This window comes from Zonotrichia leucophrys, chromosome 20 (assembly GCF_028769735.1).
Source record: "Zonotrichia leucophrys gambelii isolate GWCS_2022_RI chromosome 20, RI_Zleu_2.0, whole genome shotgun sequence".
Taxonomy (NCBI): domain Eukaryota; kingdom Metazoa; phylum Chordata; class Aves; order Passeriformes; family Passerellidae; genus Zonotrichia; species Zonotrichia leucophrys.
The window spans coordinates 7,703,765-7,718,672 of NC_088189.1; the positions used below are offsets into that span (position 1 = coordinate 7,703,765).

The 14,908-nt window shown below is 58.6% G+C and overlaps 1 protein-coding gene across 1 annotated transcript; it reads left to right on the top strand.

Annotated features, from left to right (window-relative positions):
- Positions 1–900: 900 nt before the first annotated feature.
- TGM2 (transglutaminase 2) lies at positions 901–14,029 on the top strand. The gene is made up of 13 exons (XM_064730127.1): positions 901–1,034; positions 3,069–3,248; positions 5,964–6,206; positions 7,311–7,429; positions 8,216–8,344; positions 8,823–9,003; positions 9,943–10,078; positions 10,175–10,278; positions 10,401–10,640; positions 10,788–11,060; positions 12,480–12,640; positions 12,861–12,997; positions 13,287–14,029. The coding sequence occupies exons 1-13, from the start codon at positions 1,025–1,027 to the stop codon at positions 13,441–13,443; spliced, it is 2,070 nt and encodes a 689-aa protein (XP_064586197.1). The 5' UTR covers positions 901–1,024; the 3' UTR covers positions 13,444–14,029.
- The last annotated feature ends 879 nt before the right edge of the window (positions 14,030–14,908 follow it).

A 14,908-nucleotide genomic window follows, 5' to 3' on the forward strand; every position in this document is an offset into this window, starting at 1 on the left:
AGAGCTGGGCAAGGAGCCCAACTCACTGCAGACCCTCCCAGTGCAGTGCCCTGACATGCATGAGCAGAGCACTGCCCACAGCTGGGGGCCCTGACCAGGACCACCCCAAGTGTGGGGAGGGCTGAGCTCCCAAACCCCAAGAGAGCCCATGGAGGTGTGGGGTCTCAGCCCCCTGTCCCTGACAGGTGGTCTCTGGTGTGTTGGGTGACCCTTAGGACACACGGGGAGGGCTGGGACATGCCCAGGTGGCGCCACTGGCAAGACCCTGAGGCAGGGACCCCCAGGCAGGAGAGAGATGGCCAGTTCATGGGGCAGGGACTTCCAGCGAATGTGGTGGTCACTGCTGCGTGCACACTTCCACGTCCCAGAGCAACCAGTGCTGATTCCAACACATCTGCTGTCCAGCAGCAAAGTTTTCACCACATTTTCTCTCCAGACCCCATCTCTCAGGGATGCCGCTACGGGAAGGGGATGCAATTCCCGGCAAACGCACCCCACCAGGACCGGCCAGGATGGGGACGCTGCCAGAGGAGGGAAAGAACTTTATAAGGAGAAAACAGTCCCGAGTCCTGGCGCTTCGCTGACAGCCGCGCAGCCCCTCTCCGCCCCCTTGTTCTCCCTCCTCTCGATCGGCAGCGGGGTCATTTCCAACCCGAGGGCTGCGGGGTCCCGGGAGACTCCGCCGGTGCCAACCCGGGGGGCCCCAGGACCTGCTGCTGCTTTTTTTTTTTTTTTTTTTTTTTCTTTTGGGTGGTTGCTTTCAATAGGTGGGACCTAAAGCCGCCCGTTTCCTGGAAACTTTGTTTTTCCTTTCTTCCCTGCGGCGGCCCGGCCGCGGGGAGAGGCGGGGGGTGCGCGGGGGGCGGGCGGGATAAATGGGGCGGGCGGTGGGGCCGGACAGCGGCTGGTGAGGGGCAGCTCCCCCGGCACCCGGACCGCGACCGACACCGACAGCGCTGCCCGCGGCACCGGGACAGGCACCGGGACAGCACCGGGACCGGCACCGACAGCACTGCCCGGCACCATGGCCGAAGGTAGGAGAGGCGCGCACCCCGCAGGTGCCGGGCTCGGTGCCGTCTCGGGAAGTCCCGAGCGGCCGCATCCCCGCCCCAGCCCGCGCTCGGTGCCCCCGCAGCGCTCCGGGCTCGCTGGGGCTGCAGCCGGTCCCAGACCAGCCGGAGGGAAAGCGGTGGGGGACGGACAGACTGAAGCGGGACGGCGATCACAGCCCAGCAGGGTCCGGTCTGTGCCCTTCCCTCCCTCCCGACTCCCCTCCAGCCCCCGCGTCGCTAGAATGAAGTTTGGTGCTATTTAAAGCTTTCCCGGTAGAGCAGGGGGACAGCTGGGCAGGGAGCGTGTGCCTGACAGGGTGAGGGGATTTCAGGAGGCTCAGGCAGGAAAAGAGATTCTGGGTTTCGGGAATCCTGCATGCTTGGCTCTTCAGGGTAGAGACACCCCCAGCTCCCACACAGCTGCCCCCAAAGTGCCAGGAAATGGGTCTGTGTGATTCCCGCGGGCACACAGCCCTCTGGGTGAGACGGCATCACTGCTCTGCTGTGCCACAGTGCCTCAGGCTGCCCTGGCTCCCAGCTCTGCTGTAGCAACACCAACACGGGTCCCTCGGGTCAGACACTCACTCAGACACATAGCCGAGCAGCTACAGAATCACAGAATTAACGAGGTTGGAAAAGACCTTTAAGGGCCTCAAGTCCAACCTATGACCTAACACCACCTTATCAACCAGACCCTGGCACTAAGTGCCACATCCAGTCTTTTTTTAAATACCTCCGGGGACAGAGGCTCCACCATCTCCCTGGGCAGCACATTCTAAAGCACAATCACTCTGTGAAAAATTTTTTCCTAATGTTCAGCCTAAATTTCCCTTGGCACAGCTTAGCACTGTGTCCTCTTGTCGTGAACACACTGGGCAGCTCCTGCTCCTGAGTGCCCAGGGTGCTGCTACCACTTGCAGCACCACAGCCCCCTTCCCACCCATCCCTTGGCACCCATTGGGTTGATTGGAGGCACCTGTGCTTGGATAAATCTGCTTTTTGCTAAATCTGCTGAGGTTGAAAACCCCAGGGTGACTGGGACAAGGAGGAGCCCTGATCCTGTTCTCTGAACACACTTATTATTTATTTTATTGTCAGCAAGCTTAACCATGTCAACCATGAGTTCCACTTGTACAGTCCATGTTCCATAGCAGGGGGTTGTGCTGCTCACGGAGGGGGAGGCAGGGAAGGAAGGGGCTTGTGTGTGCTCTGTCCCCACTTCACAGCTCCCATGGCCTGGTTGTGGGGACCTTGCCCTTTGTTAGGGACTGTTCAAGCAGCTCTCACACTGTGCTGGGGACAGTGCCAAGCCCACTGCCCTCCCCTGGGCCCATACTGCAGAGTCCCCTTGCCCAGAGAGCCAGGAGCAGTGTTTTCATTTAGCTCTGGGGATAGTGAACCCAAGGGCTGCTCTTTCCATTGGGCACTGTCCGGCGAGGGCTTGGTGACTACCAGGGCTGGTACTGGGAAGGGCATGGCTGAGGGGAGCCATGGCACGGGGCAGTGAGCCTCAGCTTGCCCACTAGGTGCCCACGATCTGCCCAGTCCCTCACTTGCTCTCTGCACAGAGTGCTTTTGCTTATTCTGGTGATGAATACATCACTGCAGAGCAGTCAGGGGTCAGTGGCCTCAGGGGATGATGGATATCTCATTGCTCCAGCACAGTGCCCAGGGTGGCAGGGACGTGGCTGCTGGCGGCTGGCACACAGCCCTGCCTGGGCTGCCAGCAGAGCAGAGCAGCCTGAATATGGCTGGGGCATCAGACACCCTCTGTCACCAAATCTGCACTTGCTCCCACCAATTTGTCAGCACAGTAAAGCTGCTGCAGGCCTGGCTGAGGCACGGTCACAGCACCCTCCCGGAGAGATGCTCAGGGCGCTGCGGGTGGGGGAGGCTCAGGGACCTCTCCAAGGTCCCAACCCAGGGCTCGGGATGGGCACAGCCACCCTCCTTGCCAAGCCTCGGGGCTGTGAGACGTGTCCCAGCTCAGAGCTGTACCTGCCCCTACGTCTGCAGAGCTGGTGCTGGAGACGTGGGACCTGCACTGCGACCGCAACGGGCGGGAGCACCGCACGGCGGACATGGGCTGCAGGCAGCTGGTGCTGCGGCGGGGACAGCCCTTCAGCATCACCCTGCGCTTCTCGGGACGCGCCTACGACGAGGGCGTGGACAAACTCTCCTTCAACGTCGAGACCGGTGAGTGTGCCACACCTGTGTCGCCAGGGAGGGCTGAGGGGGTGTCACCACCTCTGCCCCTGCCCCCAAAGCTCAGCTGTGCTCCCACGGGAGCTGTGCCACGGCACCTGCTCCATGTCACACAGTCCCTGTTCCTCACCTGCTGCTGGGCACAGCTTTTATATCACAAGAAAGTTAGAAACTCATCTCCTTAGTGAGAGAGGAAGAGAAGTGATAAATAAAGCAAAAAACCACCAGCATCATCACCTCCTCCCTGTCCTCCTCCTCCCAGGGCTGAGCCAGACTAAGAGCATGACAGGGCTGCCAGCTCACTAGCAAGTGCCTTGGCTGAGGCCAGGATCCTGCCCAACCCTCCTGCCCCTCTCAGAAACATCAGCACAGTGAATCTTTTCATCCAGAGGTATCACAGCATTTCTGCTGATGGGATTTACACCCAGCCCTGCTGTCCTCTCAGACATCCCAGAGCGGGGTGTGCTCAGGAAACACAAACACTGCAGAACGGAAATGTTCCCACGGAGCCCCCCCAGCGCAGCCCCCCGGGCCGGGCCGGGGCTGGGCTGGGCTGGGCTCTCACAGCCAGGGCAGGGGCTCAGCCCCGCCAGCTCAGAGCAAAGGGAGAGGAAACTATTCCTCAGGCAGGAGCTATTTTTGGGGCTGAAGCACCATGCTGAGTCAACCCGGCCAGAATTCAAAGTAAAACTGCAACCAAGTTTCCTCGCAGAGTAAAACTCTCCTAATTTCCATCCCAAAACCAAAACCCAGCATGTCCCAGCTTCACCCTACACCTCGGTGCCCCAGCAGCCCCATGGCCATGCTACAGCCGGGCAGTCCCAGGCTGGTTTTGCAGGGGGACAAGCCACAGCCCAGAAGAGCCTCCCAGGCCAGGCACAGGCTGGCAGCAGCTCCTCTGGGCTGGATCCCAGCCCCAGCGCTGCAGAAAGAGGGCAAAGGTGCTGTGGTGCTCGCAGAGGGACGTGGCGGTGCCACTCCAGCGGCCCCAGCACATTCCAAACTGGTGCCGGACCTGTCAAGGCAGGGACTGCCAGAGCTGTCCCTCCGTTTGGGACAGCAAAGCCACCGAGGTCACGTCCTGCCTATCACAGGAAAGAGGGAAGGAAGAGTAGAGTGAAATTAGAGCTGTATTTTTGCAGTAGCCGTGCTGGCAGAGCCCCGTTCAGGTGCAGGAGTCCAGGGGGATGTTGTGGGCTGTGGAGGCGGCAGGAGGAGGCGGCAGGCTCCTGTGTCTGCCCAGCTCACGGCAGCGCTGGCTCTTGCCCAGAGGACGCCGAGAACTCAGCCCAGCCTCCCCGGGAGGAGAAACTGTGTCACTAGCATGAGTTCACGGGTATTTTTGGTGACCGGCCTGTGGGCGAGGGCTGGCAGCAGCCCAGTGGGGCTGTGCTCCGGCAGGGAGAGGGGACAGCAGTGGCACCGCTGCCTCGGCTGCCGGCCGGGCTGAGCAGGGCCGGGGAGCCGCAGGGCCGAGCTGTGTGCAGGGCCGAGCTGTGTGCAGGGCCGGGCTGTGTGCAGGGCCGGGCTGTGTGCAGGGCCCGGCTGTGTGCAGGGCCCGGCTGTGTGCAGGGCCCGGCTGTGTGCAGGGCCGGGCTGTGTGCAGGGCCCGGCTGAGCAGGCCCGGGCTGGGCGGCACCGCTCGGAGCGCGGCTCTGGAGCTGGCTCGGTGCAGGTGGCTTGGCCGTGGCTGCAGCTCGGAGGGGCCGGCAGGGATCACACTGTCCCAGGCTCGGCTCTTTGGCCACTGAGGTCATCCCTAACGCCGGGATGTTTGCAGCAACGCCTGGGGCTGCTCACACAGACCCGGGGACGGGTCCGGGGCTCATGGCCGGGCTCTGCCACCCCCGTGCGTGGCTGCAGGGACTCAACAGCGCTGCTGGGAGGAGGCACAAGCGGGTCCATCTGAGAACAGAGACCTGGCACCAGGGCAAGCATCCCCGTGCTCTGCTGGCTCCCACAGGGCGAGTCTGTCCCTTCCCAAGCAGTGAGAGACACCCCTGAGCTCCCCCAGTTGGGCTACTCTGTGCCCTCAGTACCTGATAAACTACATGGGAATGTTCCAGACGGGGACAGCCAAGATCCAGGCAGCTGCCACAGGGCAGGGGGGCTTGTAGCAGGTGCCCTTGGTGCAGCCTCCATGGCTCGGGGCTGTTGTGTTGTGAGGTCTCCAGGATGAGGTGAGAGATGAGAATCTGACTTTAGGCTCTCAGAAGGCTATTATATTATATTATATTATATTATATTATATTATATTATATTATATTATATTATATTATATTATATTATATTATATATCATGTCATATTATATTATATATCATATCATATATCATATCTCACATCATATCAAAAGAAATTATATACTAAAACTATACTAAAGAAAGAAAAAGGATATAGACAAAAGGCTGGAAAAGAACGAATAATAAAAACCCATGATTGACCAGAGTCCCAACACAACTGGACTGGGATTGATCATTAACTAAAACCAATTCACATGGAATCAATCCAAGATGCACCTGTAGGTAAGCAACCTCCAGACTACATTCTAAGCAGTCAGATAATTATTGTTTACATTTCTTTTCTGAGGCTTCTCAGGAGAAAAATCCTAGTGAAGGGATTTTTCAGAAAATATCATGGGGGCACAGGGCTCCCAGGAGCTCTGGAGCACTGGGAGGACTGACTGACTGACCTACTCCTTCTACAGGGCCGTGCCCCAGTGAGACATCAGGAACCCGGTCCCACTTTGCCATGAGTGACTGCCCCGAGGAGTCGTGCTGGAGCGCTGTGGTGCAGCAGCAGGACGGGGAGTCCCTCTCTGTGTCCCTCTGCTCCCCACCCGATGCACGCATCGGCCGCTACAGCCTGACCCTGGAGACCTGCACCGACTACCAGGGCTCCAGCTACCAGATCGGGGACTTCATCCTGCTCTTCAACCCCTGGCACCCAGGTGAGGCTTTCACCCCTCTGAGTCCAGGGGTCCCAGGGCTCAGGAAAGCACAAGATGCTCTCCAGGCACTTTCCTCACAGGTCTCATCCCAGTGCAGATTCCAAGTGTCCCAAGCCCTGGTCTGAAGGAAGGTTTAAGCAGAAAGCCTCACTTTGCTTCCATCTCCACACAATTCCCGCAGTGGATTGGGGCCAGCAGCACCATCCCCACCTTACAATACCCAGAGCCCCTTTGCCACCACCCCAAACACCCAATGGCCTGTCCAGCCTGCCCCCACCATGGTGGGAGCTCACCACTGTGCTGTTGGTGTGAAACCCTGGGCAGTCCCTGGCACCAGCTCCTGGCCAGACAGGGGACAAGGGAAAAGCCCCTAAATGTCCCTAATTGGCTCCAGTGGTCCCTAATTGCCCCCAGTTGTCCCTAATTACCCCCACCAGGTCCATTTTCACCCACCCTCACCCAGGCACCCAGCTGTGGACTCAGTGACATGGATATCAGTGTCCTGGTGAAATTGGGGCAGCCAAACCCAGAGGGGAGGTTCGATTCAGTGCTGTAAGGTTCAACAGCCCTGGGATTTTCCTCTCTCCATGTCCTTCCCCTGCCTCTGGACTGGCTGATTTCCTGGATCTCAAGTGTCCCACTCTGAATCTGCAAAGATAAGGGGCCATAGGAAGCTCTGCTCAGCCAGAGCACTGGGGGTGGACATGTGGGGTTTCCTTCTGCAAACATTTCCAGTAAATGTTAATTTCCACAGCAGTAGCTGCTGTGAGAGAAATGGCTTTGGCTGTGCTGAGCCAGCACACCCACTCCCACTGCTCACTGCACCCCTAGGGAGGTCTCCCTGCTGAGAAGAGATCCATCTCCATTAAATAAAAGGGAGGAAAGACAGAGCCATGAGAAAGAATGGAAAGCAAACCACAAACCCGCTGAAATTTTCCCATCACTTTAAAACAACCTGGGCTGAAATTCCCCAGCAGCTGTTTAAGGCATGAGCAGTTCCAGCCCCTGGTGCCTCATTTCCCACTGGCTCCATCCACAGGGAGGGGGTCAGGCAGCTGGTGGTGCAGGGCAGAGCCCTGTCCCCATCTCTCGCTGTCCCCACAGAGGACACGGTGTTCATGCGCGACGAGAGCGAGCGCCGCGAGTACGTCCTGTCCCAGGACGGGCTCATCTTCCAGGGCACCTGTGATTACATCTACTCCATCCCCTGGAACTTCGGCCAGGTGAGCAGGCAGGACCCCCTGGGACCCTTGGGACCTCTGGCCATGCAGCTCTGGTGCTGCAGGACACAGGGAATGGTGCCACGTGCGTGACTCTCACCAACCTGCGCCCCAAATGCTGCCAGCACCTCGGAGTCCAGCCATGGGTCAAAGAACCTAGAGTCTCATTTCCAGCAGGGAATGTGCTGACTTCAAAGCATGGCAAGGCAAGGGGAGTGTTTCCCCCTGGCTCCTAGGGGCCCCATGGCCATGTGTCCCTAATCTGGGTGGCCCTGCTGTGCTGGGAGCTGGTGCCTGATAATGAATTCCTGGGCATTGTGCCAAGGGTACTGATAAGGCAGTGCTCACACCCGAGCTGCACCCCCGGGGCACAGGGAAACTTGTTCAGTCACCCTCCCTGGGCAAAGGGCTGGGGGCCACAGCAGTGGGGGTGCCCGTGGCCTTCACAGGATCCGCACCTCAATTCAAGGAAGGGCTGTGACTCAGCCGTGATGGGAAATAGATTTTCCAGGAGGTCACGTCCCTGCCCTGACCCCTGTGCAGTCACAGGAAACCAGATCCAGCCCCAGTACGTAGGCAGGAGATCACCCACAGGCTTCACAGGCTGAGTGGGGACTGTGGGGACATCACTCAGGGGATGCTGGCCGGGGAGGGGACCCTGATAGGGTGTGACCCCTGTACCCGGCAGTTCTGCTGGCAGGGGCACCACAGCGAGCCAGAGAGGGAGGACAGAGGTGGCAGAGCACCTGTGGGGACCTCACACAACCCTTTCTCCCTGCTCTCCACCAGTTTGAGGATGAAGTCTTGGCCATCTGCCTCAAGATGCTGGACATAAACCCCAAACACCTGAGGGACCAGAACCGGGACTGCTCCCGCCGCAATGACCCCGTGTACATTGGCAGGGTGGTGAGCGCCATGGTGAGTCTGGGGTGCGCCCTGTCCCCAGCACCCTGTCCCCAGCACCCCTCATTCCCTGGGCTGCAAACACCCTCAGCTACAGCTCTGGCAGACAGCATGTGCCATCCCCCACAGTTTCACACCATTTTTCCTTCTCCTTCCTTTCCTTCTGGGGTGTTTCCTCTCTCTTTTACATGCTTTCCCTGTTACTGCTCCTATATGTGTAAGAGCTTTTTTAGAGGAAACAAAAAGCAGGGATGGGGCACAGATCATTTCAGGGGTAATCACTCCCAAATTCCCAGGCAGGAGGATGTGTTTCTAAAATTCATCCCTGATTAGCACCATATCCACCTGCATCCCAGTGAGCTCTTGCATGGATACAGGATATTAATGTGGGTGCCAGTGCATGTGAATGGGGCAAAGGCTTTTTCCCATCCTCCCTCCCTCCCTCCCCAGGCTGTTCCTGCCCCTCCATCCTCCCCCTGTTCTCCTGCCACAGGTGAACTGCAATGACGAGGACCGGGGGGTGCTCTTTGGGCGGTGGGACAATCGCTACGAGGATGGGATGAGCCCCATGGCCTGGATTGGGAGCGTGGACATTCTCAAGAGGTGGAAGAATTTTGGGTGCCAGCCAGTCAAGTATGGCCAGTGCTGGGTCTTTGCTGCTGTGGCTTGCACTGGTGAGAGCAGATTCCTCTGGTGTCTCCTTTTCCACAGGACAGGGTCACCCATCTCCCACCCCAGCCCCTGCCCCCATCCACTCCTGGTGCTGCATCCTGAGGGAAGAGCTGCAATCAGCCTGCAATGATTCCTTTGCAATTAGCTCTTTATTACTCTAGTTTGTCAGGAAATAGAGGAAAAATATTATACAAAAGGGCTCTGGTTTTTCAATCAGCACTGCCTCCCAGGCCAGGCAGCAAGGGAGGGACTGAGGCAGGCCAGGGTGAGGGAAGTGGCTTTAAGGCCAAGTTTGCAATAAAGTCACGAATCCACTAAGATCAAAATAATGTCATGGCCACCAGGGCAATCAGACTGGGGAAAAACAAGAGAAAAATTCCAGACTTGCTGCCGCTGGGAAACACTCACATATGCTCGTGCAACTTTGCCCCAAGAAAAATGCTGCCTGTGAGAGCACTGATGTGTCACAGACAGACAAGACCCTTTTTAGAGGAGAGAAATAGCAAAAACCTAAAGTGGATTTTCAGCATCTTGCCGAGGTTTATAGCCTCCTTTGAAGCACTGTAACTGCCTCCCTGCTCCCTGGGGAGCTCCCTGTGCAGTGAAAGGCAGCTGGGAGATGAAATCCGGGGTTCAGCACGGCTGCCCACACTCTACCTCCAAAGCTCTCACAGACGCTTTTTGTGCCTTTTTTGCTGCAATATCAAAGCTGTCAGGCTGTCAGAGCAGGTGCCACCCAGCCTGCTTGCCTGTGCACTGTGGCTGAGGGCACTGGCTTCTCCTGGGGAGCAGTCCCCAGGCAGCCCTTTCACAGGCAAAGGGAATGGCAGGAGTTGTTCAAACCTGGGGCTCCAGGGGATAGGAGCTGTGCAAACCTGGGGCTCTGTGGGATGGGAGTGGAGCAAACCTGGCCCTGTCTCACCCTGCCCTGCTCCCCACAGTCATGAGGTGCCTGGGCATCCCCAGCCGGGTGGTGACCAACTACAACTCAGCCCATGACACCAACGCCAACCTGACCATCGACCGCTACATCAACGAGCGGGGGGAGCAGGAGAGGCAATCCTGGGACAAGATCTGGTGAGCAGCACAGCAGGACCTCAGCCTGCCCCTTCCCCAGAGCCTGGCAGGTGCTGGGGGAGGCTGAGACTCCCAACACTCTGGTTTTCCTCTCAGGAACTTCCACTGCTGGGTGGAGTCGTGGATGACCCGTCCCGACCTGGGAGGTGACTATGACGGGTGGCAGGTGCTGGACCCGACCCCTCAGGAGAAGAGTGAAGGTACAACGTGCTCCACACAGAAGCTCCATCCTCCTCACACCCCAGCACGGCTGGGTCACCCCACCACAGCCACCCCTTGTGGCTGAGCCCTGGAGTGGTGACAGTGGCTCTGCTCCGTGCAGGAGTTTACTGCTGCGGGCCAGCCCCTGTCAAAGCCATCAAAGAGGGTGACATGCTGCCCAAGTACGACATCCCCTTCATCTTCGCCGAGGTGAACGCTGACGTGGTGTACTGGGTGGTGCAGGGGGATGGGATGCAGAAGCAGAGCATCCGCTCCTCAGATGTGGGGAAGTTCATCAGCACCAAGAGCGTCGGCAGGGACAGCCGGGAGGACATCACCCACAACTACAAATACCCAGAGGGTATGGGGGATTTCAGGGGGACACTCCAGGGGGGAATGTTGCTGCTGGGAAACAGCTGCAGCAGGAGGGCTGCAGGGCTCAGGGCAGAGCAGCCCAGGCCAGGCCCTCCCCGCACGCAGGGAATCACAGGGATTTTGTGACCTGCAGGGTCTGAGGAGGAGCGGGCAGTGTTTGAGAAGGCAGAGCATCAGAAGAAATCCATTGGGGAGGAGGATGAGGGGCTGCACCTCAGGATCAAGGTGTCAGAGGGTGCCAACAAGGGCAGCGACTTCGATGTTTTTGCTGTGGTCAACAACAACACGGACGAGGAGCGTGTCTGCAGGGTGACACTGTGTGCCCGTGCCTCCAGCTACAACGGCACCCTGGGGCCCCAGTGTGGCCTCACAGACCCTGTGGACATCGACATTGAGCCCAGGGCAGGTAAGGGACCCTCTGATGGTTAAGGAGATGCTTCACCAGGGCTGGGGTCAGCTCAGCCTCTGTTCAGCTGCTCGGTAGGCAATGCCACTTTGGGGCATCCTCCTTAGCTAACTACCACTGTGGATTTTGAATCTTTGTGAGAGGATGAGGAAATGGCTCAGGCAGAGGCTGGAAATGCATTTGGAGCTGGGCAAGCCACTGCTGCTGTGGCTGTTATGCCAGGGGAGCAGGCTGGGCACACCCAGCTGCCATCCCTAGGCACCCTGTGGCACTTCTCTGCATCCTTCCTGCTTTCCCTCAGACTTTGGGCTAGGCTGGGCTCTCTGGTGGGATCTTCCCACACCAGAATGGGACTGGCCCAGCTCAGCGCTGAGTGCGTGGTCCCAGGCTGGAGGAAGGGAGCAGCACTGGGTTTCCTGGCCAGCAGCTGAAGCTCTCGGTGTCTCCGTGGGTGGGCGTTTGCTGCAGAGCTGTCCTGGCACGGCCCCCCACCCTCCCTCGCGCTTGTCACACACGTGAACATCACCATCTGGTCCTTGAACACGAGTTTGGGCTTACGTGAGTTTGCAGAGACCCTTTAGGGCTTGGAAAGGCCACACATCTGCTGTCCTGGAACAGGGAAATGTTTACCCTGCGCCGAGCCCTGCTCCTCACCAGCCCTCTTGCAATCGCAGCGCTCGGCGCTGTGCCAGGTGTTGAGCTGCTTTGCAGGAATGAGGAATGTGCTGGCCCTTGCCACCACGGAGGGGAGAGGGATGTGCCTCTGCTCATGCTGGCAGAAGCACCAGCTGGTACTTGGAGCCTTTTGCAGGGCTGGATGGGGGAGTGGGGAGATGTGCTGTGGCCCTCGGCGTACTTTACATTCCTGTGAAAAAGTTAACCCAACACCATTTTTTCTGAAACATTAATTATGAGCTCCTGAAACTTCTACCCTCAGCTCCTGCTTCAGAATACAGACCCCAGGACTTCCCAGGCTGCATTCTTTAGGGCACCTCATCACTTTGTGCCAATGTGGGAAGCCAGGCTTGTTCCCCTCCCCACAGTCTCAGCTGATGCTACGGCAGCTTCAGATCCTGCCTCATGAATGTCGGGCTCCATTTCCCATGGTCACAGCCACTCTGGGCTCCTTGTTCCAGGCACTTCTGCAGCTGGTTGCTTTCAGCCTCCTTCCCTGTGCTTCCCCTGGACAGCCCCATCCCTGAAGGACTTTCAGATGAACAAGGCTGAGGGCTGAGTGAGGGCAGGTGCCAGGGGCCAGGCTGCCTCCCAGTGCCACGCTGGCTGCCAAGGGCTGGCACTCTGGACCCCTGGTGCAGGCGTCACCCAAACCATGCCAGCAGCAGCTGGGTGCCAGTGCAGGACTGTGGGTTCTGGGCTGGAGATGCTGTGGGTGCTGACCCCTCTCTGCTGCCCTTCCAGAGAAAAGGGTGCCCCTGCGCATCCTGTACGAGGAGTACAGGGACAAACTGACCCAGGACAACCTCATCAAGGTGGTGGCTCTCCTGAATGATCACCAGACTGGCGACATCCTCGTGGCTGTCAGGGACATTTATGTTGAGAATCCACCGATCAAGATCAGGGTAAGGGTCCAATGTCCCATCCCAGGCAGGTTTGAGGGGAATGAATTGCTGTGATCTCTGGGGGCTGCCCCGGGGCTTGGGCAGCAGGTCCTGCTCCTCTGAGCAGGGCTGCATCCCCTGGGACCTGCATCCCTAAGGTCCTGCCTCAGCTCTGGGGCAGGGGGAGCACCATGGCCCTCAGGATCGGTGGGGCTTGGGGTCCAACCTCTCCTACTTGCAGATTCTAGGAGAGCCAATGCAGAATCGGAAGCTGGTGGCCGAGATCAGCCTGGTGAACCCTCTCTCCGTGCCCCTGAATGGCTGCGTGTTCGTGGTGGAGGGCACCGGCCTCACCGAGGGGCAGCTGGTCAAGGAGCTGTAAGAGCTTTTCCCCCTTCACCTGGCTGGGGTGTTGGGAGTGGTGTGGGGGTGGATTTCTGTGTGTGGAGCCCCCAGGGAGGGCAGCCATGGGGCACAGCTGGAGCCAGGGCTCTGCTGATCCCTGTGGACTGAGAGTATCCCAACCCTACACTTTGCTGGGGAAGGGGTTCGGCCTCCCTGCAGAGGTCATTGCTTGCCAAAGCCCCAGCACTGTCCCGCGGGCCCTGGGAGGGTGACAGGGGACTCTGAGGGTGACAGGCCGCAGTGACTCCCTGCTCTCCCACAGTGAGGAGCCGGTGGAGCCGCAGGCAGAGGCCAAATTCCGGATGGATCTGATGCCGCGGCTGTCGGGGCTGCAGAAGCTGATGGTGGACTTTGAGAGCGACCAGCTGACGGGGGTCAAGGGCTACCGCAACGTCATCATCGCACCCCAGCCCCTGTGAGCTGCTGCCCTGGCCCCCAGCTGCAGGAACCCTGCCTTGCTGGCCCCCCTGCTTCAGCCCAACGTGTCCCAGGAGGCGACTGCCAGAGCCCAGCCTGACCCCGACACGTGGCACCGATGCCACCCACGCTCCTCCCGGGAGCACAGGCAGGAAAAAGGGCTGGGGAGGGCTGGGGGCTGCCGTGGCAGTCGCTCACTTCACTGCTGTTCTCAGTTTGTGCTGTCTGTGCCCCAGCTGGGCACACCAGGACCCCTGTGCCAGCCCCTCCTCTGCGCAGTGCTGGCAGCCCCAGAGCCATTTCCATAGAGGCAGCAGCAGAACGACCCCTCCAGCCCCTGCCATCATCATCCTCTGACTGCAGCTCCATAGAGAGAGATTTTATACTGTGAGCACAAAGCTGTTTATGCACCATATACCTATAAACAAAATCTATAAATACTTACTGCAAATAACCTGCTTGGGTACAGCCAGGCATTGGCTTTGATAACCATCCTGCCACTGCAGACAGTGCAGGGAGGGATGGGACATTACTTTGATATAAATCAACTATGCAAACACTGAATAAAAACTTTATTTTTCACTTTAAAAGCCGGACCTGGCTCTTCTTGCCCTTCCTCACCCCACAGCAGGACCCAGCAACTCCTTGCCCAGCATCCATGTGGGTGGGGGTGAGTTCTCCCAGCCCAGCACCAGGGTGGGGGGTCATTGCCATGGCTGGCACTGCAGCCACAATGGCCTCATGTTGGCCACCCCTTCTGCCCCAAATCAGCCTGGTCTGGTGTTCTCAGGGTGCACACTCAGCCCCCAGGACACCTTCCCAGGTAATTTCTCCTCTCTCAGCAATGGTTCCATTCTGTGCTCAGAGAACTGGAGAGAGAACACCACAAGTATTCAAACCAACAGATCTTGCACACTGAGCAGGGCTCTGGGCAGGGCTGTCCACCCAGGCTGGGGCAGGTGAAGGGCAGCTGGATCCTGCACAGGGATTTAGGAGGAGAGTGGGGATTTGTCTCACACCTGGAACCGGGGTCAAGGCTCTGCTGAAGATAAACACTTCCCATGCCAGAATGGCCACCCACGTGCTCCCCACAAACAGGGTGGGAGCCTCCCTGCTCCATAAACAAACACCACAGAAACCATTATAGAGCTGGTGCTGCCTGACTGAGGGGCCCACAGTCACCACAGCCCCAGCAGAGGGGACAGTCTGTGGGACAGGAGAATCCCACTCACACTGACTGGTCCCAGTCACCCTGACACTGTGGGCTCTCCCATCCCAGCTGTGACCCAGGCTGGATGGACAGCTGGGAGTGTTTCCCATCAAGGACTGCCCATTCTCCAGTTTTCCTTTCTGTTTATCTTTAGAATGAGATAAAATCTCCACGTGCAGTGCTCCACACACAGCTGCTGCTTCCCCAAGCCAGGCTGGGGTTCATGGCCAGAACTCCCCAAACCCTGGCTCTGCTTC